Source organism: Anser cygnoides, chromosome 3 (assembly GCF_040182565.1).
Source record: "Anser cygnoides isolate HZ-2024a breed goose chromosome 3, Taihu_goose_T2T_genome, whole genome shotgun sequence".
NCBI classification, from domain to species: Eukaryota; Metazoa; Chordata; class Aves; order Anseriformes; family Anatidae; genus Anser; species Anser cygnoides.
This window is the reverse complement of record NC_089875.1, coordinates 24,365,789-24,391,074: the sequence shown is the minus strand read 5'-3', so window position 1 is coordinate 24,391,074 and position 25,286 is coordinate 24,365,789. Positions and strand designations below refer to the sequence as shown.

The window sequence follows — 25,286 nt, the reverse complement described above, 5'->3', positions numbered from 1 at the left end:
CATCCCTGTGCTCTTCCCAGGCCCCATGTCCCTGCTTCCCTGCCTGTGTGTTTCCTTCTCTCCTGTGCCTCATTTTGCCCAGCAGGTCCTTGCTCATCCATCCCACTTTTCCTGCCTTCCCTGGTCTCTTTCTTACACAGGGGAAAGAGAACTCTTGTGCTCTAAGAAGAGTTGCCAGCTCTGTTAATTTCTTTGTTCCTAAGGACAGAGTTTCAGGGGATCTCTCATCCACTAAGTCTTTAAACAGGTGGAAGTTCACTCTTCGGAAGTTCAGGGTCCTGACTTGACTCTTTGCCAGGCCCACGTTCCTCAAGTTCACAAACTCAAACAGGATGTTGAGTCTGAAACTGGCGTACTTGAATTTTATTGTTGAATATATGTATGTTTTATATTAAGAATTTGAAACAGGCATATTTGATCTAGATGATATTTGATTCTGATGAAGTTATTGACAAAGATTTTATTTGCTTCTTAAAATTTTTCATTTTAGTACCTTGCAAGTAGTAGATGTGGCCAGTATGTTGACATTGGGATTCTAGCATCTGATTTGCAGAAAACATACAGGTGAGCAAAGATTTGTATCCTTATATTCTACATTCAGAATATGGAATATATTATTTTGCTTTTTTGTATTTGCATAGTGTCAAAATTTTAATTTTGTTACCTTCTTTACTGGCTGTTGAGGTTAACTGAAGCAATAAGATCATTTCCACTCCAATGTTTTCCTCTGATGATATATCTAGTAATTTATCTTTTAAGATCGCATCAGTACTGTGAGATCTAGTTGCTAATTGTTGTTGCAGTTAAACAGCTACAGATACATTATAGCGTTTTGGTCCTTATACAAGTGATGAGTTTAAAATATGAGAGAAAATAACACTTGGATGCAGGCAAATGGGGTGGATAACAGGATTCAGTAAGACACTAAATCTTGCTCAGTTGCTTAGGAAGACAGTCTACCTCACCTAATTATTTGAAGGCTTTCTTTGTGGGTAGAAAGGTTGTGTTTCAGCAGATCATTGATGGATGTGAGAGTAAAGGAACGGAGAGAAGTATATTCATTAATGTTTTCACAATCTATTTTTTTTGTGCATTGTTAGAGAAAAGGTCCCAAACTCTTGCTGTGGATTTTTATGGGTCTCAGGGTTATGTTTTGTTTTTCCTCTGTCATCTGTTGCATAAAAGCAAACAAAATGTTTTCTCGCTAACTGAAAGTGAAAGGTTGATGATGTTTGTTTGCAGGTAAGGGTGCTCATTGAATCAGATTTTCTCATATTGGTTTGTTATTCTTTATTGCAGTTGTTCCTTACTGGACTGTACTTTTTAGACCATACTCTTGTGTCCATATGTTCTTGTTTGAATTAAAATAAGAAAATCGGTGTTGTTGTGCAATAGAATTCATTTGTACATCGCTGCTTCTCCATAACTGCAGAGAGGACCTTAATAATGTTTAGTAAACATCCCTTTAGAGATGAGTAAATTTTAGTGTTTTTTCATCCCAGCTATAGAGGTGTTGTAGGGTTAAGAAAAAACAATCATGTTTTCAAGTTGGTTCTTTATAAGAACTTATATAAAAGCTTGAGTATCAACTTGCGATGTATTTTTTTCACTGTGAATAACAATATGGTGGGAGAAAAGCACCTGGTGTAACCTGCTACTTTGTGTTTTGTTTTTTTTTTTTCAGTGCCGAATATGGACGAAGAAAAAGAAATGCTTTTAGAATACAAGTTGAAAAAGGTAGTTCTATTAGTACTGTGTCCAAGATGCCAAATTCTTTGATTATATTTTGGCTGTTCTGTTAACGTTTGAACTTTTTCTTCAGTGTTTGGAATAATCAGTAATGAAAAAGAACATGAAGATTTAACAGTTTTAGAAGCTGAACATGTGGCAAAAAAAGCAAGACGTGGAGAAGAGAAAAATGAGTAAGAATTTCTACCATTAGCTGACTTCAGTAATGCCATTAATGTTTAACATTTCTTTAAATCTTTCTGTCTTCATATTATTAAATTTTAGTAGTTTTAAGTTTACTGGCATGTCCTTGATTTTCCATACACTTGTCTTCCTCAGGAGTTACCTGTAGTTAATTGAAACATTCTTTTTTTTCAGTTAAGACAAGCAGATATTAAAGAGTATATTGTAATTCCTCTGCTGCGGTGAATGCACAGCCCTGAGTTAGTGGATATCCTTTTGGTTTCCATGATGGTTTTCCATATAAGGCCACAGTCCTGCAAATGGTTCAGTTCCTTTGTTTTGTTCTTAATCTTTCTTGGGTGTGATGGATATTACCTAAATGTGGTGAATAAGACTACAGGACAGGCTATTCAGAGAAAGTCACCACTAGGTATGAGGTCGGAATTAAGATTTCTTAACTCCTAAAGCTATGTGCAGTCTCATGGACCATTCTGGTTTCTCACCTGTGATAGATATCAAGAATCTCATGGGAAGTTAAGACATTGTAAACAGAAGGATTTAGTATAGCTCAGCAGTGAAACAACACAATCAAGTTGGTCCAACATCACTTTTTTTAGGCCTGTCTTTTAGCCAGGTTGTCAAGTTGATCCAACTCATTGCAGCCTTGGAAAGAATTTTAAAACTCTTCATAGCAATAAGTTTAGAGCATGCCAGTTGGGAGTTTGTTTCCAGTTTTATGCCGCATTGCGTGGTTGTGAGGAACCATGTTGTGGAAATTGCATTTGTTCTGTTTTGTGTGTGTTTCACTTGCAGTTTTGTGATACATTAATAGTTTTTGTCTCCCTTCCATGTAAAGGACTGCAGGAAGTACCACAGATATCTCTGATGATGATGATGATGATTATCCAGAAGATCTAGTAAGCTCTATTTTATTATGATTGCTTGTATTTGTGTAACGCGTGATTATGTCTTGTAAAATTGCAGTGCACTTGAAAAGTTTAAACTTGGAGATGCAGATAAGTTACAGACAGCGTTGGCCGTTCCAACTGAGAATCTGTAGTATTTCTGAAAGGTGGATATTTCTGGCATAAAAGGAAGAACCTGTGGTGGGGAATCACTTTCGAGGAAAGAATGCTGGGTACCCAAAAGACTTGGCTAGCAATTGAATGAAGTGATTGAAGGAACTGACACATCTGACTATTACTAAAATGATAACTGTCAGTTAACAGGGGTTATTTTAGGGTAAATCATAAAGGCTGTTGCCTATTGAACCAGCAGATATAGTTTTGTCTGCAGTTATTTGATATGCAGAAGGGTGGGGTAGAAGATAAGTGATTACTTTTTCCAGTGAGGTTGTATTTTCATAACTGACGTTCATGAAATATTTTTCATTGGTATCTTTATACAAATAACCCAAGTTATAACTTGTATACTTTCTTTTAAAATGCATGAATTTGCAGTCTACAAATCATATGAACAATTCCCTGCTGACGTTATACAAGAAAGGAAATCCTGATTCTGTTCCAGCCACTCCAAAAAATGAACCAGTGGAAACCTCTTCTCCTGTGCAAACAGCACCTCAGAGAAGCACCCTTTCATCAGGATCCTGTGCTGAAACTCGGATCTCTGAAGGTGGCTGGTTCATTGATAAAACTCCATGTGGAAAAGACTTTTTCATTGACCTTTCTGAGGATGGAGAAGGAGATGAGAAGAAATTGACTTCTGAGGTATTGTGTTTTTCAAACACAACGTGTTTTAGGTAGCAAGTATGAATATCATTTCCTATGTAATTTAACAGGCTTTTGAAGGCTGATATTATGACCAAAAAGACTGTCTGTTCTTTCTGGATGTTTAAAGTATATCATTTTTATTACCGATATGCATGCTATATTAAATACAGCAAAAATGTTAAATAGAAAAAAAAAAGATTGGCCTAAGCCCAGTAGAGTGCTAACTTTTAGCTTGATTTCTGAAGATGACAAGGCTTAGCCCGTTGTTCTGCCCTATCAGAAGTGATTTTTGAACCTTCTGGTGAATTTCAAGCATGTTTGTCTGAAAGTTAAAAAGTCTTTCTTGTACGTTTTCTTGGGAAAATGTAGTGCTCAGTAGCAGGCCAACCCCAGAGTAGTGCCCCTACTGAGAGAAGGGTAAGTGGAACTTAGCTGTTATTTATTGTTTGCCAGTGATCAGCCTAACTAGTCAACAAACACGTAGCTTGTTGTTGCCATAGCATGTAGTCTCCCTTAGTGGTTAAGTCTCAGTGAACCTGGGGAAAGCTGAAATTTTTTGGGGTGGATAGGGGATAGGGGCTAGGGAAATTGAAAGGCTTGGAAATTGCATTGGTTTATAAACTATTTAAAAATAAGTGTTATCCCCCCCATCCAGATGAATGCCCACTTTTTTTTTGGGGGGGGGGGGGGCGGGGGTTCAATGTGTTTAGCTATTGAAAACTTTAAACTTATTTATGGGAAATAATGCTTATGTTGTTTGGCTGACCAGACTTTTTGCGAGGATGCTTTATTTATGGTTTAGTTTAGTTTAGTTTTTAAGTGAAAGAAGCCCTACATTTACAGATACCTTTCTGATTATGCAAAATGTTTACTGAATAGGCAGATTTAACAAATTATCCCTTTATCCTTTATTGCATCCTCTTATACAGAGAATGGAATAAAAGTGAGATCTTCAAACTAGAATATCATCAGTACTATATTCTAAATAAATAAAAAAGTGTCATTGGACATCCTTTTTCTTCTGTCCTGTATTAGCCCTTTTGTTACACGCAGCTAATTTATGTCAGCACTGCATAATGTATTCTTACAGCACTGTTGACTTACTGGTAGTAACAATTGTTTCCAGTGGAGTAAATATGTTGATGCAATTTTACTCATCCACAGAGTGGTATGCAAATGACTTGTGTCTAATTTTGATTGGTGTGGGTTTTTTTTGTTTTAATTTGGTTACAGATATGTACTCTTAGCAAAAATGTCGCTGGTATTTACAAAAAAAAGGGGGGGGGCTGGAATCCAGAAGGCAAAATCTAAATAAATCTGCATATAATAAGCATTATAGATGCTTTGGTGTTTTCTTCTGTAAAGTATTTGCAAGAATTCACTGACTCTGAAGGTTTTGTCTATACAATTCTGTTTTTATACGCTAGAAGTCAACAGAATTTTCTGTCTTGGAGAGTGAAAAAAAGAAGACAAAGGGTAAGAGAGCAAAAAGAAAAAAAGAAGTAGTTCCAGATGTAGATGGAGAAATTAATTCCATCCTACTTAAAGGGAAAGGTAAGAAGTTATCTTTGGCGTGCCTCTCTAAAGACAGATAGTGACCACGGAATCAATTACCAGAGTACTTCTACTATTCTGAGGTGCAAAGAAGTGTTTGTTTAAGAAATTTAATCTTTTTATTGCTTTAAAAAATATTCCACTCCTGTGTCTGCTACCAAAAATAATACTGCTCTGTGTATTTAGCTAATTGTTCAGGTTGAATTCTTTCTTGTTTGGTATTGGCAACTACCATTATGCTATGTCTAAATTTACGTAACTTATTTTTCCTCCTTAACAGTTACAAGTAAGGGACCAGAGCTTTACCACCCTTCAGTGAAGTTTGAGGATGTAGGAGGCAATGATGAAACTTTGCAGGTTAGTTAGCATGTAGATTGTGGAACAAAATACACTCTGAATAAAATGCCATGTGAAAAACGACAAACAGGAAATCTAGCAGAATTCACTTATGGCACTGAGAATAGTTACTGATACCAATAGCAACAAAGGTTGTTATTTTGTTGTTTGTTTGTTTGTTTTCCCTTTGATTAATCGTTCTGAAACCAGTCAGTGAAATTGTATTAATAAATAGAACCTCTTTTTGTTTTGGCTTGCATATACTATTAACAATTTATAATACTAATTTTTGTCATTTAAATGGAGGTCTGTGTTGTCCATAACAGGAAATATGCAAGATGCTGATCCATGTTCATCATCCCGAAGTCTATAACCACTTAGGTGTGGTTCCACCTCGGGGTTTTCTTCTACATGGACCACCAGGATGTGGAAAGACACTACTTGCACAGGCTATTGCTGGGGTGAGTTAGCTGCAGATTTAGTTTCTTAATTGTATTTAGACAGAAAAGAAATAATCCTCCTTCATTTTTTTCCTCTTTATCTCTTTTTTTTCTGCTTCCTGTTTTAGACTAATCTATGTTCATTTTTACTTCCTTTTGTTTAAATTCTATCTGAATCTGTACTTGATAGAACCTCATATGAAGAAGGGATGTAATGGCAGGGTTTTATGTTTGACTTCACTATGTTGAGGCATTCCCAGGACTGCAATACAGGCATAGGTAGTGAAAAGGCTGTAAGTGGAATATACTTCTGGTTAAAATTACCAAAACATTTTAAGTCTGGTCTCTACCATCTTTTATGAGTTATTACATTAATTCTACTGGGTGACATCCCAATTTACTATTTACTAAAATAGTAAGTTCTGAACTCCAGAACTGAATGTTGTCAAGCTAATGATTCACGAGCATGTGACAGTATTGGTGTAAAACTTGGTGAGTGGTGAAGCTGCTGTACTGCTCTGTGCCTGTCATGAATATAAATCTTGGGGCTATTTGGGGCTATTCGGTGTTAACCAAGGCTGTATTTTTTTCATGGTGTATTTAACGCTGTTTTTCCTTAAGTTTCCTAGATTATTACCTTAGATTTAGGTACTTACATATAAAACTACAAATGTTCATAGTGCAGCTTTAATCTGAAAACACTGATGTTTATTACTTTGATGTTGGTTAGACCTTCTATCGTTATATTTCAAATGCTTTGACTGGAAAGGTTTGCTTATTTTCCTTTTTAATACCTTGCTGTGAAATCATGCCAATTGAATGAATTTGTGTTACAGAATACTTCAGTGAGCATTTGTGTCGTGGTAGGTATCTGGGGGAAGGAAAACAACAAGTAAAAAATTTTCAAGGATGAGATAAATGTAATGAATACTTCTTAAATCATTTTGTTAGGAAAAATACTGCTATATTAATTTCCATAATTGTGTATAGTGTTGTTTAGGGCAAAATATCTCCTCAAGGCCCTATGTGGGGCCTCTGGCAGCTGTGGCAAGTCCGAATTTTTCTTATATGTAGCTCAAAGAGCTTGAAATAGGCACTAATGTGAGAGTTAGTCTATAAATGTTACGGGTTTATTTATTTATTTTTAGTAGGAGAAAACCTTGAATGTGACTTTTGCAAGTATTTTATTGCAAGTATTTTATCCTGCTCATACACTTCTAGAGTAAGGCTAAGGGAACGAAACCTGGTGGGAACTCATCCATACTGATAAGCAATGTTTTGTTATAGATGGAAATAGACAATTTTCTCAAAGGAGACGAAGCATGAACTGAAATATATGTGTTGTGAAGTAGTATTTCAAGGACTTAAGGACTAAGGTGCAAAACTATCTCTAACTGAATCAAGGAAACCTGCCCTTTGTATTCATTTCTGTTCATTTGGCAAAATGTCTTAGACCTGTTGTTAAAAGGAGGATACTACTCGTCTTTTTTTTAAGATAACTTTCAGATTTACTCTTGATTACAAAGTCTTCTGGTATAAAAGATATTATATTGGAAAATATTTGTCCTCTAGGACAGCCAGCATTCCTAACCTCTGGCTATATCATACAACGTTCCTTGTCTCTTTCAGGAACTTGAGCTCCCGATGTTGAAAGTGGCAGCAACAGAAATGGTGTCTGGAGTGTCAGGAGAATCTGAGCAGAAACTGAGAGAATTGTTCGATCAGGCTGTGGTGAGACACCCATGAGAAATAATACTGAATTGTTTGTCCTTTTCTTTGTAAAGATTCAACCTTCGTTGCTGTGGTTTGAATTTGAGTGAATTATTAGTGACTGAATCTTTATATTGCTGCACACAAGTCATAGTGTCTCCCTTGCTGTGACCAGAATTCCATTGTACTAAATGTCATGCCGTCACAGAACACAAAGATTTCTGTTCTAAAATCTTGACAAAAGTTCATCATGTCAAAGTAATGGGAGCAACATAAATTATTTACCTACTTGGAGCTGCTTGGAGTGATTTATAAAAACTAAAAAAGATGTAAGGGCAGTTTACTGTGCCTTTTTTTTTGTTGTTGTTATTTTTGTCTGATTTTGCATTTGAGTTAAGACTTTGGGCCTTTAGGCATAAAGAAAGAAATTGGAACAAATATCAAAGTAAGAGTAAAGTCCTGTTCCAATGTCAAAAGCCATTTGAAGTCTTGCTTTGTCTTAATATCAGCATTAGAAACACAGGAGAACTAAGCTGCTGCTTGACAGACTATCAGATAGATAGTGATTAGCCACTCTTGTAATAAGATATTGATGCAACTTTCAGACTTGTTAAGAAGCAAAGAAAAGCAGACAGGTTAAGGTAATTTTAATTGAAATGAATGCAGATTTTCTTAACGGGGTTAATTTTTTGTTTCATGAGGACGGTTTTGTGTTTCTGATCTCTGAGAATATTCTGGTTTTCCAGCTTTACTTCTTCATTCTATCCTCCCCCACAACTGTATGTTGATGTTTAAACTACGTATGAAAGAATGCTAAACAGGGCAAAATAATTAATTTTGAAGCTGTTAGATTATTATGTTTCAGGTTTCTATTACAATTTAATTTTTTAGAAAGCTTTGATAAGATGTTGTGTTGAAGAAAATTAAATAAGTGAGTATTTAGATTGAAATACCTTTTGTATGTATGGTGGTTGCTATAAAAGTTATTTTTGAATAAATATGTTGTATGAAATATATTTTAAAAAATCAAAACTGTTGCCTTTGTTATAGTCCCTTGCATTTAAGTGGCCTTTCCACTTGTTTTTTGTACTAAATTTTTGTGCAGGAGTAAAAAAGACAGTTCAACCGTACCTTATGCACGTACTGTGGAATGAATCTTCATGGTTTAGTTGTATTTTTTTCCTCCATCAGGTGAAGGAAAAACTGAATGACAGCTAGATGGCGCAGTTGGTGCCTGATAAAACGGCTGGGATTTAAAATGCTTTATTTTTGTATGGAAGTTTAGACTTTTTTTGATGATGATTCTAGTGTTTTCCTTAAGTATTCCTCTGCATCACAAGTACTTTTTTGATGGTATTAATAATCTTATGTCAGTTAAACGCTATTCTGTTAGTTACACTAATTATTATTTTATGTTAGCGTTGGCTTTTTATCAATGTGAAGTGCTTGGAACGTTAGAACACTTGTTAGCGTTGCTCACTGCTGATTTTTACTCTTTGAACATGGTTCATCTCTGCAGTAATCTTGAAGTTGACAGACTTCAAGTTTTCGTGACCACCTGCAGCTCTTTGTTTCATCATGAGTGTCATTAATGCTAGCTCTTGAAGTTCCACAGATCTAATATTAAAACTAATATGAAAAACCAAATACACAAAAGAGACCTTTTTTGTCTGATTTTATTCTTTGGACTTAAGCAAGTAAGCAGTGACAATAGAATAATAATAATGATGGAAAACATGAAGGAACACAGAGATATATTTAATTTGTAATCAGTATATAGGGACATTTTGAATCCCTTTGCCTTAGTTATTTCACAGCCTCAGTTCAGCAGTTTCATAATCTGACAGCTCTCCAGATAGTAAATAACAACAAAATTATTCTGGGAGAGGTTGATTGTTTAGTGCGTGCAGAAGTCTCAGAGTAACAGTTATAAAACAAAATCTCAAAAATTATTTCCCTCTCGTAATACAATATGTCAGCGTAATTTGGTAATTATTAATATTTCTTGTTCCTAGTCCAATGCACCATGTGTCCTTTTCATTGATGAGATTGATGCGATCACGCCAAAAAGAGAAGTTGCATCGAAGGACATGGAGCGGAGAATTGTTGCCCAGCTCCTAACTTGTATGGACGGTCAGTTTCAGGAACTTTTGTACTAAGTTAAACTTTCTAGTTATCAGTCTCATTATGTTCTTTCATTCCATAGTGACTCCTAATTACTTTTGTGGAGATAGCAGTAATCATTTTTCATGTTTTGACACAGTTTACCTCTATGGGGTAGGAGGGGAAAGCTTCTAATAAATTTGAGTGGATATTATTATATTTTCACAGCCTCTCTGTTGTGTAAATAAACATTAATGGAAAATATGTCAAATATTATTTGAAATGCATATTTCTGCTTGAAATATATCTATCCTAGGTAGTAGAAATAAGGATGAGCATCAGCTTAGTGTGCCTGCTGGTTATTTTGTCTGTGCTGTTCTGAATATTACCATGTGCTACCAGAAACACAGTAGCATAGATATCAGAATGAAGTTGAGAAGGTGATTATGGGCATTAACTTCCTTCCTTCCTTCCTTTAGACTTGAATAATTTGGCTGCCACTGCCCAGGTCCTTGTTATTGGAGCAACTAACAGACCTGACTCTTTGGACCCTGCACTGAGACGAGCTGGGAGATTTGATCGAGAAATTTGTTTAGGAATACCAGATGAAGCAGCAAGAGAAAAGTATGTGTTATAAAGTTTAACTTTCTTTATTATTTTAAAAAAATGTATATTAACAACTTAAGGAAAAGTACTTTATTGTGTTTAATCCTTTTTGTGTCTGCACACACATACATATCAGCGCACATTGAAAATTGTAGAAGAAATTAAGTGTGCATCTACTCTTTGTTTTAGTAGCTGTGCCTACATATGGAGGTGACCATCCTCATCAATTATCAGACCAACGTTTGCTCTGGTCCACCTTTTCCTATTAACATACTTCAAAAAGCCTTTTTTATTGTCCCCCACGCTGCTGGCCAGCTTCAACTCTAATTGAGCCTTGGCCACATGAATTCTCTCCCTACAAAGGCAAGCAGCATCCCAGTAGTCCTCCCATGTCACCCAACCTTGCTTCCACCTATCGCTACTTTGCCCACAAGACCCTCTCTGTTAACAATCTAGGTCTAGGAAGGCACCTTTCCTAGCTGGCTCTCCTAGTACCTGTACCAAGAAGTTGTCATCTAGGTGCCTCAGTAACCACCTGGACCTGTTTGTCTCAGCTAGATGATATCCCCAGTTGACATCTGGCAGGTTGAAGTCCCCCGTAAGGACAAGGGCAACTGATCTAGAAGTCTTCTCTCAGTTCCTTAAAGAATAATTCATCAGTGTCGTCATCCTGGCTGGGTGGTCTATAGTAGACTACATTTTCTTTAGCTACATTCCCGTTATTTTCTTTTCCCTTGATCCTTAGCCAGAGGCTCTCAACTGCATTATTGCTGACTGCAAGCTCCATGCAGTCCATTGCCTCTGTTACACAGAGCCTGTCCCTTCTGAACAGCCTGTAACCGTCCATTGCAACACACCAGTCACACGCCTCTTCCCACCAGGTTTTGCTTATGCCAGCAATGTTGTAGCTCTTCGACTGGGCCAAGACTTCTAGTTCCTCTTGCTTGTTTCTCATGCTGTATGCATTTGTGTAGGAATATTTCAGATGTGCTTCATTGAACCCAGTCCCTCATGGGGCGGACTGAAAGGTCTTGCTTGCTGGCTTGCAGTATCTCAATTTTTGGCGTGCAGTCCCATAACTTATCGCTGGCAGGCCTGTTTTCATCCCTTTCCCTGTTCAAATTTAGTTTAAAGCCCGGTTATCTCCTGAGCAAAAATCCTTTCCCCCGTCTGAGAAAGGTGCTTCCCAACAGGAACCATTAGGCCTGGTGTCATGTAAACCATCCCATCATCAAGAAACCCAAAATTACGTTGGTGGCACCAGGCTTGGAGCCATGTGATGATCTGCTGGGTCTGCCTGTTCCCTTCTGTATTGATCCCCACTACTGGAGGAAAGGATGAGAGTTCCTCACACAGTCTGATTTCATCTGCTTCTCACAGAATACTTTGTTGTGGATGATTTTCAATAAATAAAGCAGTGGGATGGAGCAGACAGAATACAGACTAAGGTTGTGTAGGAATACAAGGCAGCTAAATATCTCAATGGATAACCTGTGCATGTCCATGATAGACTCTGACATCTAGTCTGTCAATTTTGAATCATAAGCTAGCGTTTAAAGAATCCATAATGTTTAAAGTCACCAAAACTAGCTTTTCCCCACTCAAATGACATTACATGGTTGATACTGTTGTTTTTCATTTAAGCGCTGAAAGGAAATACATAGCATAGTTTTGTAGATTTCAGTTTAGTAACTTTCTAGATGAGCGTGAACTGTTCCCACTGTACTACTTCAGTTCATGTGAGTTGAAAGAGACCTTAAATAAATGCTGTTCGTCTTTGTATGAAAGTAAGAAAAGGCCACAGCTGCATCTTTGTTTCACTGTTCTTTTTTTCCCTTCTACATCAGAATTCTTCAGACACTGTGTCGAAAACTTAAGCTCCCAGAGTCCTTTGACTTCCTTCATTTAGCCCGTCTGACTCCAGGTTATGTAGGTGCTGACCTGATGGCACTTTGTCGTGAGGCAGCTATATGCACAGTGAACAGGGTCCTGATAAAATCTGGGAAGTGGCAAAAGAACTACGTACAGGCAGGAGGAAACACAGCTGAAGAAAGCGTGGGAATAGGAACAGAAATCCAGGTGGAAGAGGATGCCAAACAGCTACAGCTTCCTTCTAAGGTATTTGTTCTTTGAAATGTTTACCTCTAATGTCTTAAAAATGAACTATTTTAGAACTGTGGAAGCCTTTGCTCATAAATCCTTAAACATGTATGACCAGTGAAATGTTAAATTTAGCTATAGATCTATCAGCTCTGAAGCCAGAAACTTCATTCCTAATGACCCAATTAATGGCTCTGAACAACAGGCTCCCAAAAACTAGGCCTTCTAAAAATGATGTTAATGTTTTACACAAGGTGTGTGGTTTTGTAATTTTTTTTTTTTTTTACCAAGCTGCTTGCTGTGCCCTCAGTGAAATAGCTGTCACAATGCCTCTGTTTCTTTGCTGACCTGTTATACTTACAGCTAGCCAAAGTCTACAAATTTTTATGCTGTCTACATTTTCCCTCCAGCTACACGTTTACATGAATTAAATCGCATGCAGTAGTACCTATAGCAAGTTTGAGGAAGAGGTATTTAAGAACCATCCAAAAGAAAAGTTGGATTAGCAAATGAAACTTGAGCTGCAGAGAAAGTATCTATTAACACGCAGCACAGCTGGAAATCTTGCAAAAAAAAAATATTGTTTGCAATGCCAGAATTATTCTATGCCACACGTGACATGCTGTTGTCAGTGAACCTTAATGTCTTTATATAGAGATTTCTGGACCTACTGTTCAAAATTTTGAGTTTGTATGTGCATATTCCTTGCTTGTGTGTTGTTATATGTTGAATTCTTAAAGGTTTGTCTGAAGAAGTAAAAGAAAGAATTTTTAAATGCACCATGTAATTGGATTCTGTTTTTAGAAGGACTGTCAAAGAAAACTGTTAATGTAATTAACAGAAAAAACAGTGTAAAAACCTTTAGCAAGACTTTTTATTAGAGTAATGTGGTCATACTGCATACCTCTCAGTGTCTCCAGGGGCCTGAAATAGCCAAAAGAAAAGGGGGAGGGACAGGTAGTTGCAGTTTTAAAAACATCACCCTGATCAAAGGAGTTACTAAGGATAAGGAAGTCTAATTGTAACAGAGACATATTTTGATAGCTGGCAGGAGGTTGACATTGTCTAATATAGGGTATTGTCATTAAAACAGTGATATTATATTTATCATAGAAAAATAAACTTACAAAAACCTTTAAAAATAATTCACACAATTCAATAAACAAACCCAGTGGTCTTGGCTATTTCACGGTTTCTCGTAATACTTCTGTTAGGAAGAAGAGGGAGGGCTTAAAGAGGGAATACTGTGCACTGTAAGCACTTGTACCTCAACACTTCATTGTGCTCAGCTACGTTGTGGGCTATCTTAGTTGCATCCAATATAAAATGCTATATCCCATATTCTCCTGTAGGGAAAATGTGGCAACTAAAAAGGTTTTTGCAACTTTTTATTTCCTTTATCTTAATGAAAATCCTGGAGTGGTTTTACTTGAGGTGCAATATCGCATTGCTTTAATAATGCCTTTCCATATTACAGCTGGGTTATATTTATGTCGTGAAGATATAAAGTTCTTTGATCAAGTATTTTCTCAGATAGTTTTTCCCCAACAAGGATCCAATTTTCAGTAATTGGAACATACCTGTCTGTCCCCACGCTTCTTGGCAGACTGTACTTTGCAAGATGGAAAAATTTGAAAAGCATTTTGCTATATCTGTATTGTGTTTCCCAGACTTTATAAGGGCCTGGTTACAAAACCAGGTCTAATCAGCTTGAGGAATTGAGTTGATGACTTGAAATCAGATTGTTTAAATAAACACTTGTGACTGAAAAGTGTATGTTAAGAGTTTTAAAGGTTTATATGTAATCGAATATTCCACAAATTTTTAAGGTTTTGCTGTTTGGCAGAGTTATTTGCTTTCTTCTGAGAGCCATTTCATACTAAAATCAGAATAAATGGTAAATTTATTTAGTCCTTTCCTGGAGTATTTTCATTAATGTTAGTTTTTAATGGTATCTTACACATTCTATGTGTATTATACATAATAATTTCTTTTATAGTAATTAATATTATACTTACAGAAAGTATTGCTCTGAAAAAGCCCTAAAAAAAATCTTAAAATATTACTTGCATAATCTTTTCTCTGCTATTCAATATACCCGCAGGTTGAATTACAGAGACTTTTGGATTTGCTGAAGAAGCAAGACCCTTTGCCTGAGGAGCAGCTGCAGAAGCTGTGCATTGAGATGAATGATTTTATTGTTGCATTGTCATCAGTGCAACCCTCTGCCAAGAGAGAAGGCTTTGTCACAATTCCTGATGTAACATGGGCAGATATTGGAGCCCTGGAAGATGTTCGGGAGGAGCTGACTATGGCAATATTGGTATGTGTTAACATTACTTTCAAAGGTTTTTTCACACCTCCCGCTATGCAGAAAATAAAAATATCTCGGTTTCTTTGTTCAAATTTATTTAAGGTATAGCGTGCTGCCCATGAGTTCTAGCGTGCTACAAAACAGAAATTTTGCAACATCTTCATTTAAAATAGACTTCTGTAACCTGCTTTCAAATTTATTACAAGTCTAGTGCATGTGTTAAACACTTCATTTGTTGTATTCAAGGTTTCATTTTTCAATATGTTCATTATTGCTAAATCTTAAGTATTCTAAACGTTTTGTACCGATAACCCTAGTTAGACAATTGCTACATGAAGAACTTGACACTGCTTAGCTGGACAGTTAGCAGCCTCACTGCTGGTCAGACCAGTACTTAACACTAACACCTTAAGGTGAGAACTTGGATAGATAAAGTCTTTGTCTCTGAATAATGGTGTTTCTCCCATTTTGGAGGTATTTATCAATGCAAGATAAGATGCTGACTGACTGTTTATTCATTTAGCCTGTAAAGAGTTGGAATAAAGAACTTACTTTAAACAAATTTTCATTAATCTCTAACTGAAATCAAAAGTTTAATGTTAGCCTTCTGTCACAGATAATTATGATAATTTCTTGTATAGGCACCTGTGCGGAATCCAGAGCAGTTTAAAGCTCTGGGCCTGACTACTCCAGCTGGTGTTCTGCTTGCAGGGCCTCCTGGGTGTGGCAAAACGCTATTGGCTAAGGTAATAAATTTTTCTAAACATGTTTAAAAACTACTGGAGAATCTTGTTGAAGTGGATGTTTTTGTGGGAATGACTGAGTCTGGATGATACTGTCTGATGGAGGACTTTTGCAATTCTCAGCAGAAAATTAAATTTGAGCCTCTCTGCTGAAGTTGATATTCTTGTATAGAGTTACAATCTTGCTTAAATGAGAAAAAAATATTGTAAAACTTGAAATATTAAATTAATTAAGAAAGTAATAGCAAAGAAAGGAAGAAACTAATTTTGTAGATATGTATTTCTATAGAATACTTCACTATAACTAATGTAGTTGGAAGTAGTCTGCACTTTATGTGTTTTTATTTCTTGTATTTGTCTTACTGTAAATAATTCTCCTTGAGCATTTCAGTTCTTACAGCCTCCCCTTGTAAATATGGATGTAAATCATGCAGATTTCCAGATTGCTGCTTGTCTTTATTTTCAAATGTTATGTATGTAGATGAATTTCTTTTTAACTCTCATTAATCACTGAGAATTCTTCACCTAGTATGTGATAAAAAAAATAAATAAAATCCCACACTGCCTCATTGAAGAGAGAACACCTTGCTAAATCCTTCAACTTCTCCCACTCTTAACTGCATATAGCAATACTTTGTACGGTTTTCTGTGTTTTACACAGTTGACAACTATGCTCCTTTTCTCCTTTTTTTTTTTAATAGCTCCGTGGACAGGACCAAAGAATACATGAAAAAATGCTTTTCTCTGTGTACATCTCTTTCTCTTTTTGACAGGCTGTGGCAAATGAGTCTGGACTGAACTTCATATCTGTGAAAGGTCCCGAACTGCTAAATATGGTACGCACTGATCATTGTGCTTTTGTTATTTATAGAATGCTTGTTGAAAGCCTGGGGCAAACAAAATTCCTAATAATTACACAACTGATACTGGTGCAGCAGAAGTTGTCTTGTTTACCCCACTGCTTAAAATTTTTAGTAGTGAAAATTTTCTCATGAAAGGGAAAAAGCTAACTGGGTAGTTTAAGTATATCTTGGTTTAAATTACCTGTCTAGTGAGATACTAGGCATACTTTACTAGGGTAAAGTAGGATTTCTAAATGATCAACTTCAGACGTCGTTGCTCTTAAGTAGATCAGGAAAAAGAAAAAAAAAAAAAATCAACACTGAGAAGTATTGGTGGTCTGTAACTGCAAATTAGCAGCTTTCAATAATCAAAATTTTCAGTTTTCAAGTTTGGAAATGTGTTTGGTCAGTCACTTTAGCTTCTTACTAGAAAACTGAAACCTTGGAGAGCAATTATTTTAGTTAATCAGAGTAACTTGTAAAGATTGTAAGTGTTAACAGATAAAAGTGCTGTAGTCTGAGTTTTTGAAGCACTGGGCTTAGAATTGTTGTAATGTATATTCAGTGTTTTCTAGAGTTAAGGGAATGTGTTGAACTGAACAAGATGCAGCTCATATCTCAGAAGACTATGACATTTACCTGCTTATCAGTGATAAGGAAACTAAAAATAAAATTAGATTTGATTATTCTTTTCCCAAACTTTTTTGTGTACTTCAAATACTGATATCAGGCAGGAAATAGGACTGTTCATTAACTTTATTTAATCCTCTTTAATATCTTTATTGATGATTTGGATGAGGGAATTGAGTGCATCCTCATTAAATTTGCAAACGACACCAAGCTGGGGGGAAGTGTGATCTGCCCGGGGGTTAGGAAGGCCCTGCAGGGCGACCTGGACAGGTTGGGTCGATGGGCAGAGGCCAATGGGATGAGGTTCAACATGGCCAAGTGCCGGGTCCTGCACTTTGGCCACACCAACCCCATGCAGCGCTGCAGGCTTGGGGGCAGAGTGGCTGGAAAGCTGTGCAGAGGAAAAGGATCTGGGGGTGCTGACTGATGCTCGCCTCAACATGAGCCGGCAGTGTGCCCAGGTGGCCCAGAAGGCCAACGGCATCCTGGCTCGTGTTAGGGACAGTGCAGCCAGCAGGAGCAGGGAGGTGATCGTCCCCCTGTACTCGGCTCTGGTGAGGCCGCACCTCGAGTGCTGTGCTCAGTTCTGGGCCCCTCACTACAAGAAGGACATTGAGGTCCTGGAGCGTGTCCAGAGAAGGGCTACGGAGCTGGCGAAGGGCCTGGGAGGTTCAGGTTGGAAATTATGAGAAATTTCTTCTCAGGAGTAATCAGGCATTGGAATAGGTTACCCAGGGAGGTGGTGGCATCACCTTCCCCGGGGGTGTTTAAGGAATGGTTGGACATGGTGCTTAGGGACATGGTTTGATGGGTGACATTGGTGGTAGGGGGATGGTTAGACCAGATGATCCTGGAGGTCTTTTCCAGCCTTAATGACTCTGTGATTCTATAAGAGAAAATTTTGCAATTCTATAAATGAGATTGCAAAGTGAGATTCTTATAAGTTATATTTCATATTTCAGTTCCTTATCTCCCAATTACCCCATCTTCAGGCAATTACTTAATGAACTTCAGATATTTATTGTGTTCAAATTGCTCACTGGTGTTTTTTAAACAGTTAAGAATAACAAGGTCCTTAGTGAAGATTATATTTGTTAATTCTCATCATCAAAACGATAGCAAGTCAGATTTATTCCCCAGAAAGTAGGAATTCTCTTAAAATCTGTGTATACTGGGAACTGTCAAAAGTGAGCTAATGACAACATTCGTGTTCACATGTAAATCCAGTACAATAAGGAAATAGATACAGTGGAGTTAAGTGAAGTAATTCAGTTAGCAGGTTGTCCTTCTCCCTTGGAAAGTATCTTAAATTGTGTTTAAAACTGTTTTTTTTCCTAGTAAAATCTTCATGTCTTACATTGCTTCACTGTGTTTTGTCATTTGTTTTAGTATGTTGGTGAAAGTGAACGTGCTGTACGTCAGGTATTCCAGCGTGCCAGGAATTCAGCCCCTTGTGTTATATTTTTTGATGAAGTTGATGCTTTGTGCCCTCGGAGATCTGACCGTGAAGTAAGTCTCAAAATATTTCCATAAATAAATTCTTAGTTACAGTTTTTGTGGCATTGTGCTAGCAACAGAAATATTTTATAAAGCTTAATACTTCTGTTAGTATCTGTACGTATATATTAAAAAAAATACTTAGAGAATGTGGCTGGCTATTCACCACCTTGACTGTGTAAAGCCCCAGGAAAAGATGAAGGAGTGCAGTTTAATACCATGATTAATTTATGGCCAAATCCTGACACCTGTATGCAGTTGTAATGCTTACATGAAGTGTGTACTGGTTTGAACAATATGAACTGGGTCATGAAAATATTTGAGACAGGAGCTGGTCTGGAATGCATTAGACTTCAGAACCATTCCACCCATTAAATTTTCTGTCTTGATTTTTGCTTTGGAATAGTTATTACATACATCTAGAATTAATTTCCACTTTTGGAAGCATTTCTAGTGTGAACTGTTAGTGTGTTAAATGGAAAGCTGCTTTTTCTGCAGAGGAAATGCGTCTGTTTTTATGATATTGTACTGGTACATGTAGGTTGATGGCTGAGAGAGAGATGCTTGTTTCAATATATAAGTTGCATACAGTTCTGTTCAGATACTGACATCAACGACTTTAACAGAAGGACTGTATTTCAAATCTGTAGGAAAGAGAAAGTTTGATTAATCCTTTTAATCTATTTAAACTTTTTAAATCTGATTACTGTGTCCAGTACTAGGCACCACAGTAGGCATAGGTGATAGCCAAGGAGTGGAACAAGTGTGCTTTGGCTTTGCTGTGTTTCCTTTCTGTGGCAGCAGCAGGCAGCAACTAGTTGCGTGTACAGCTCACAGAATCACAGAGTGGCCGAGGTTGGAAGGGACCTCTGAAAATCATCTAGTCCAATCCCTCTGCTGATCAGGATCACCTAGAGCACATTGCGCAGGATGGCATCCAGGCAGGTTTTGAATATCTCCAGATAAGGAGACTCCACAACCTCTCTTGGCAACCTGTTCCTGTGCTCTCTCACCCTCACAGTAAAGAAGTGCCCTCTCATATTCAGCCAGAACTTTCTGTGTTTCAGTTTGTGCCCGGTGCCTCTCTTCCTGTTGCTGAGCACAACCGAAAAGAGACCGGCTCCATCCTTTTGACACCCTTCCCTCAGATATTTATACACATCGAGGAGGTCTCCCCTCAGTCTTCTCTTTTCCAGGCCAAACAGGCCGAGTTCTCTCAGCCTGTCCTCGTACGACAGGTGCTCCAGCCCTCTGATAATCTTTGTCGCCCTCCTCTGGACTCGCTCCGGTAGCCCCATGTCCCTCTTGTACTGGGGAGCCCAGAACTGGACACAGTACTCCAGGTGCGGCCTCACCAGGGTTGAATAGATGGGGAGGATCGCCTCCCTTGACCTGCTGGTAACACTCTTCCAAATGTACCTCAGGCTCTTCACAGTCTCCTTTAAACCGTTAAGAAAAGGTTCTTCACTGAGGGATGGTGGTCGGGCACTGGAACAGGTTACCCAGTGAAGTGGTCATGGCAGTAAGACTATTGGAGTTCAAGAAGTGTTTGGACAATGCTCACAGACGGATGGTTTGATTTTTGGGTGGTCCTGTGTGGAGCCAGGAGTTGGACTTGGTAATCCTTGTGGGTCCCTTCTCGCTTATGATATTCTATGATTCTATTGTCTGGGCAGGAGACTCCTGACGGTATTCTTCATGCTGTAATACCAGTAACAATCCTTGGGAATCGTAATTGAGATTCAGTATGTTTGGAGTTTCCACTGGCTTTTTGAAGCCTATGTTCATTTTCACCACATATTCTTCTTATCTGTAGGCAAATGTATATTTTCATATGTTTATAATAATAATGCAACATATATATAATATATGGTATATATTATATGCAACAGATATATTATACGCAACATATAACATTTATTTTTGTATGTTTAAAATAATAGCGCAACATTCTTCAAAATCATCAAGCAGTTTTGCTGTTTAATGAAAACTGTTGTTCCTTAGCACCTGTGTTTTTTCTCTCTGTCTCCCCAGATTTAGAATGAAATTCAGATTAATTTATTCAGTTTGGTTGTAGGATATCTGGGATTTTCGGTTATAGGCATCTTATAGAATCTCTAGGATCTTTGGTTATAGGCATGTGGGCTGGGGCATTCTCAAGCACAAATACAGGCTGGGCAGAAAATGGATTGAAAGCAGCCCTGATGAGAAGGACCTGGGGATGTTGATTGATGAGAAGCTCGACATGAGCTGGCAATGGGAGCTCGCAGCCCAGAAAGCCAACTGTATCCTGGGCTGCATCAAAAGAAGCGTGGCCAGCAGGCCATGGGAGGGGATTCTCCCCCTCTACTCAGCTCTCGTGAAACGAAACCCCACCTGGAATACAGTGTTCAGCTCTGGGGCCCCCAGCACAAGAAGGACATGGAAGTATTAGAAGGAGTCCAGGAGGGCCACAAAGATGATCAAGGAGCTGGAACATCTCTCCTACAAAGACAGGCTGGGAGAGTTGGAGCTGTTCAGCCTGGAGAAGAGGAGGCTACGGGAAGACCTTACAGCGGCCTTCCTGTACCCTAAAGGGAGCCTACAGGAAAGCTGGGGAGGGATTCTTTGTCAGGGAATTTAGTGATAACACATGGGGGAATGGCTTTAAATTAAAAAAGGGTAGATTTAGATTAGATATTAGGAAGAAATTCTTCACTCAGAGGGTGGTGAGGCACTGGCACAGGCTGCCCAGAGAAGCTGTGGATGCCCCATCCCTGGAAGTGTTCAAGGCCAGGTTGGATGGGGCTTTGAGCAACCTGGTCTAGTGGGGTTGGAATTAGATGATCTTTAAGGTTTCTTCTAACCCAAACCATTCTATGGCTCTATGATTTCATTACTACGGAGTTAACATTTGACTACGAGTCATTCCTTTCCAATGAGCTCAGTTGCAGAAACTGCTGTTTCAGAAGTTTAAATATTTATAGAACATCTTTTTTCCAAGCCTGAATATTGGGAACTTTTGGGCCTTTTTGTTGAGGTAGGTGGGAGAGTGATTAGTGTAGTTCTGTAGCTGTATTTAAGTGAGTTCTTCATTTTTAAGGGGGAAGAAAAGGTTTGCCCAGTGTAATATGTGTGGCAAGCATATAGTTAGCATAAATTTGGGGTAGAAAAAGCTGAGAGTATGAAAATAGAAATTCAAAATGCAATTATATTAAAGGTGCTTAAAAGTGTTTTTGAGTAGTATGTAAATGTGGGGAGCTAGTAAATCTTTTGTTTCTTTTATATGAAAATATTCACATTCTCACTTTTTTTTTTTTTTCAAATTTGTTCTTTTAAAGTCAGGAGCCAGTGTTCGAGTAGTTAACCAGTTACTCACAGAGATGGATGGTCTGGAGAATCGTCAGCAGGTTTTCATTATGGCTGCCACAAACAGGCCAGGTAAGCACCCAAAAACATATGGAAGAGAAACAACAAATGAAACATTATTAATTCTCTTGTCATGAAATCACGTGTTCTTACATGTTTAAATTCATTAATTAACCTTGTTCTGTACTTAAAATTACAATACTTCAAATTTGAACCTCTTCTTATCAATATATTTAGTCTGTTCTGCATTCTTGCAAATGACAGCATGAGATAAAGCAACATCTTTAAAACATGTCTTAATTAGAACCTGATACCACTTCTGTAAAATACTTAGAAAGACCTGTGACTTAATTGAACTTCGGAATATCTCTATGGAACATAAAAGATTGCTGGCTTCTCAATTTTTGGTAGCTTTTTTTGGTAGCTTTTGCAATTCCTGTAGCATCTTTAATTAATAAGCTAAACACAGAGATCTACTTCACAAACATCGTGTGTTTTACAGCCAACTTGATACCTCGTTTTGTATTACGGAGAAGTCCCTTGTTTTATCCATAGCAAGAAATTTGTTTATTCCTGAATTGGAACTCCATCTAGATGCCAAGATTTATGAGCAAAGAAACATGTTGTTACTAAAAAAAAACATGCCTGAAGATGTTGCATTTCCTCAATTATTAACGTTGTTCTGAATATTGCAACTGAAATGAAATACATGGTTAATAGTCTATCGTAGTAAAAACGTACTGGTTGGAGGTAGCAGAATTTTGGAATGAGTATTTGTGTATTTGGTAAATTACCCGTAACAACAGGACAAAATTCATTGTTTCATATACCCATGTGTTACATAAGGACAAACCGTAGAATTCTGATAAAAAATACTTAGCAAGGAAAAATAGTAGCATAGCTACTTTGGATGTAAATTTGAAAATGAAGAAGTTAAAATGCTTGAAGTGCTTGGGTCCTATAGATTATGGAAAATTTGGTATGAAATCACTTAGAATAGACAGTTGTGCGGTGGTTTTGTATTTTCCAACAGTCAAAAATTCAAAGATTTTGAGGTAAATCTTTCTGTCTCAAATTCTTTGCATCATGGTAGACTATCAAGCTGTCTACACAGTGAAGTATGAACAGTAGATACTTAATCTGTCTTTGCCTATGGAAATTCTTTGATTTAGAGCAGTAAGTTTTCCTGGCATGAGCATGATGATTCTGAACTACCTAATCCCATGTTGAAAAAAGAATTAAGGTTGTGTAATATAGGAAATCTATATACAGGTACTGTTGAAAGTACCAAGGGTGCTGGTAGTAGTGTCATCATGGTTCCTTAGAAAAGGGATCTCTCACTAAATGAGTTATATTAGTGCAATCATTTGTATTAAGCAGGTTGATTTATTAGTTAGTTTCTTGAGGGCTTCATTAGAAGTAGGTATCTAATTGCTGATTACAGTCAACTTGTAATGATCTCTAACTGGTAACTTGGGCTGAGAATTCCAACCTCTGTAGTTGAGGAAGCATCCGACTTGACTTCCTGCAGTGCCATCTCAGGTGTACCACAAGTGTAAATGAGGCAAATACTTTCAGGGATGTCATGTGGCACTGCTCTGAGCTAATGACTCCTCTCATAGAGACACAATGTTCCTTCTGCATCCTTTAACACCCACATGGTCTGACTGTTCTGTTATCTGGGATAGACTAGTCTTTTATGACTGAAGGTCGTGAAGAACTGACAGATTTTGAAGCAGTTTAGTAGATTTATAAGGGCCAGTTCAGAGTGCATGCCATTCAGATGTTAATTGTAATATATAAAAACTTGTGTCATAGGTTTGTACTAATTCTCAGCTTTGCTTGTGTAGATTTACACTAATTCTGTACATGCTTGTGGGTCTTATTTTCATGCATATATGAAGTATACATCTATGCAATTGTAAATCTGTGGCTTTATAAGCCTCACATGGGATGCAGTTTTGCCTTTGTATTGACATATATTACCCTTGTATATTGGTATGTATAATCTCTGGATTGTTTTTTTTTTTAATTTTTAGTTAGAAGTTACTGTTGTCTTGTTCAGTCTTGTTCAGACTTACTGTATTACAGTACTGGAATAGTTAAAATTACAAAATATTCCTGAGAAACGAAGGTTGAAATAAGGGAAAGCTGGAGATTCGTAAGGCATGAACTAAGCAGTGTATTACTAGCAAATGACCTTGATATAAAAGTGAATATGAAGTAAAAATGCCTTGCATAAAGAAAATCCTAAGGCAAGAATAGCAAATATAATCATCAAATTGAAGGGAATAAATGTATCTGCAAAATTTGTAAATGGAAATGAATTACATAAAGGAGTTTGCCAATGTAATAAATCATTTATGAACAGCAAAGCTTGGGACATCCATCTTTTCCTAGAGGATGCAATTATTTATGTGTTTTGGATAGGATGGATCTCTCGCTTGAGAAGGATATCAGTTATGTATATGAGTAACACTTTGGATACGTTTAGACTACAGACTTCTGCTGTGATACCTGGATTTGTCAGTGTGAAGAAATATAGCTTCCAATTGATGCAGCTTTTACCAGAACATTTTTTACTATAGTTGTGGTTAAACCATGGAAACTCATTTTTTACTTGTGTAGTTTATTTAACAGTTATTGGGCTTAGGAATAGGCAGTGTTCACCAAATGAAGTTTTGATAATATCATCTGTTCACTTAATAGGAGGACAATGCTGGTAGTAACAGTGAAGTCCATGCTCTTACTGCCCTAAGACCTAAATGTCCAAGCAGAGACCTGAAGGGGAACGATAGTTTACGTTGGCAAATGCAGTTAAATAACTCCTACAAACAATACAAGTTGTAGTGTTTGAAAAGCTTTTTCTTTGTAAGTCTGACATTTGTATGAAAGATTTTCTTGACATAGCTGGGTTGAATAGAAATGGTGGGTATTTGTACAGTAGAAATCTAAATAATTTGTCCCCACAGAGCTTCCCGAATTCTCCCACTAGGTCCGTATTATGAAGTATGAGATACCATCCTTTTTTAATCCATGTTAATGTAATTTAATGGGATACAAAACAGCTTTGCAATTTGCTTCTTCTCTAAAATGGTTGCTTGCATGGTAGCTTTTATACTTTATTGATGTAACTGTTCATAACAACTGTGTATGCTGTCAGCATTGTAGTTTCAGAGACAGTGGTACCAAAAGATGAGTCTTACCTCACAGTAATATTGTTATAATGAATAATAGTAACAGGGTGGTAGTGGCTTAGCCAGTTTTAGCATCAACATATGTTCCTAGCACAGTTGTTCTAGTGAGGCGACTCCTGTGACAAGGAGTCCATTGCATAATGGCGGTGTTTTTTATGTCCCATGGCTCAAGACTGACCAAAGAAAAAACTGTGGTTTTTTTGGTAGCTTTTAAGGACCTGGACT

General features: G+C 37.4%; 1 protein-coding gene across 2 annotated transcripts in view; it reads left to right on the top strand.

Annotated features, from left to right (window-relative positions):
* The window catches only part of NVL (nuclear VCP like), a 41,079-nt gene that overhangs the window by 825 nt on the left and 14,968 nt on the right, over positions 1 to 25,286 (top strand). For both annotated transcript variants that reach the window (XM_066993694.1, XM_013173946.3), the window contains exons 2-18: positions 491 to 564; positions 1,685 to 1,737; positions 1,823 to 1,922; positions 2,768 to 2,828; positions 3,372 to 3,638; positions 5,069 to 5,195; positions 5,476 to 5,552; positions 5,858 to 5,992; positions 7,601 to 7,702; positions 9,697 to 9,814; positions 10,264 to 10,408; positions 12,238 to 12,508; positions 14,595 to 14,813; positions 15,446 to 15,550; positions 16,321 to 16,383; positions 18,409 to 18,528; positions 21,837 to 21,936. In XM_066993694.1, coding sequence (XP_066849795.1) covers positions 491 to 564; positions 1,685 to 1,737; positions 1,823 to 1,922; positions 2,768 to 2,828; positions 3,372 to 3,638; positions 5,069 to 5,195; positions 5,476 to 5,552; positions 5,858 to 5,992; positions 7,601 to 7,702; positions 9,697 to 9,814; positions 10,264 to 10,408; positions 12,238 to 12,508; positions 14,595 to 14,813; positions 15,446 to 15,550; positions 16,321 to 16,383; positions 18,409 to 18,528; positions 21,837 to 21,936 — 2,137 coding nt within the window. The remainder of the gene's footprint in view (positions 1 to 490; positions 565 to 1,684; positions 1,738 to 1,822; positions 1,923 to 2,767; positions 2,829 to 3,371; positions 3,639 to 5,068; positions 5,196 to 5,475; positions 5,553 to 5,857; positions 5,993 to 7,600; positions 7,703 to 9,696; positions 9,815 to 10,263; positions 10,409 to 12,237; positions 12,509 to 14,594; positions 14,814 to 15,445; positions 15,551 to 16,320; positions 16,384 to 18,408; positions 18,529 to 21,836; positions 21,937 to 25,286) is intronic.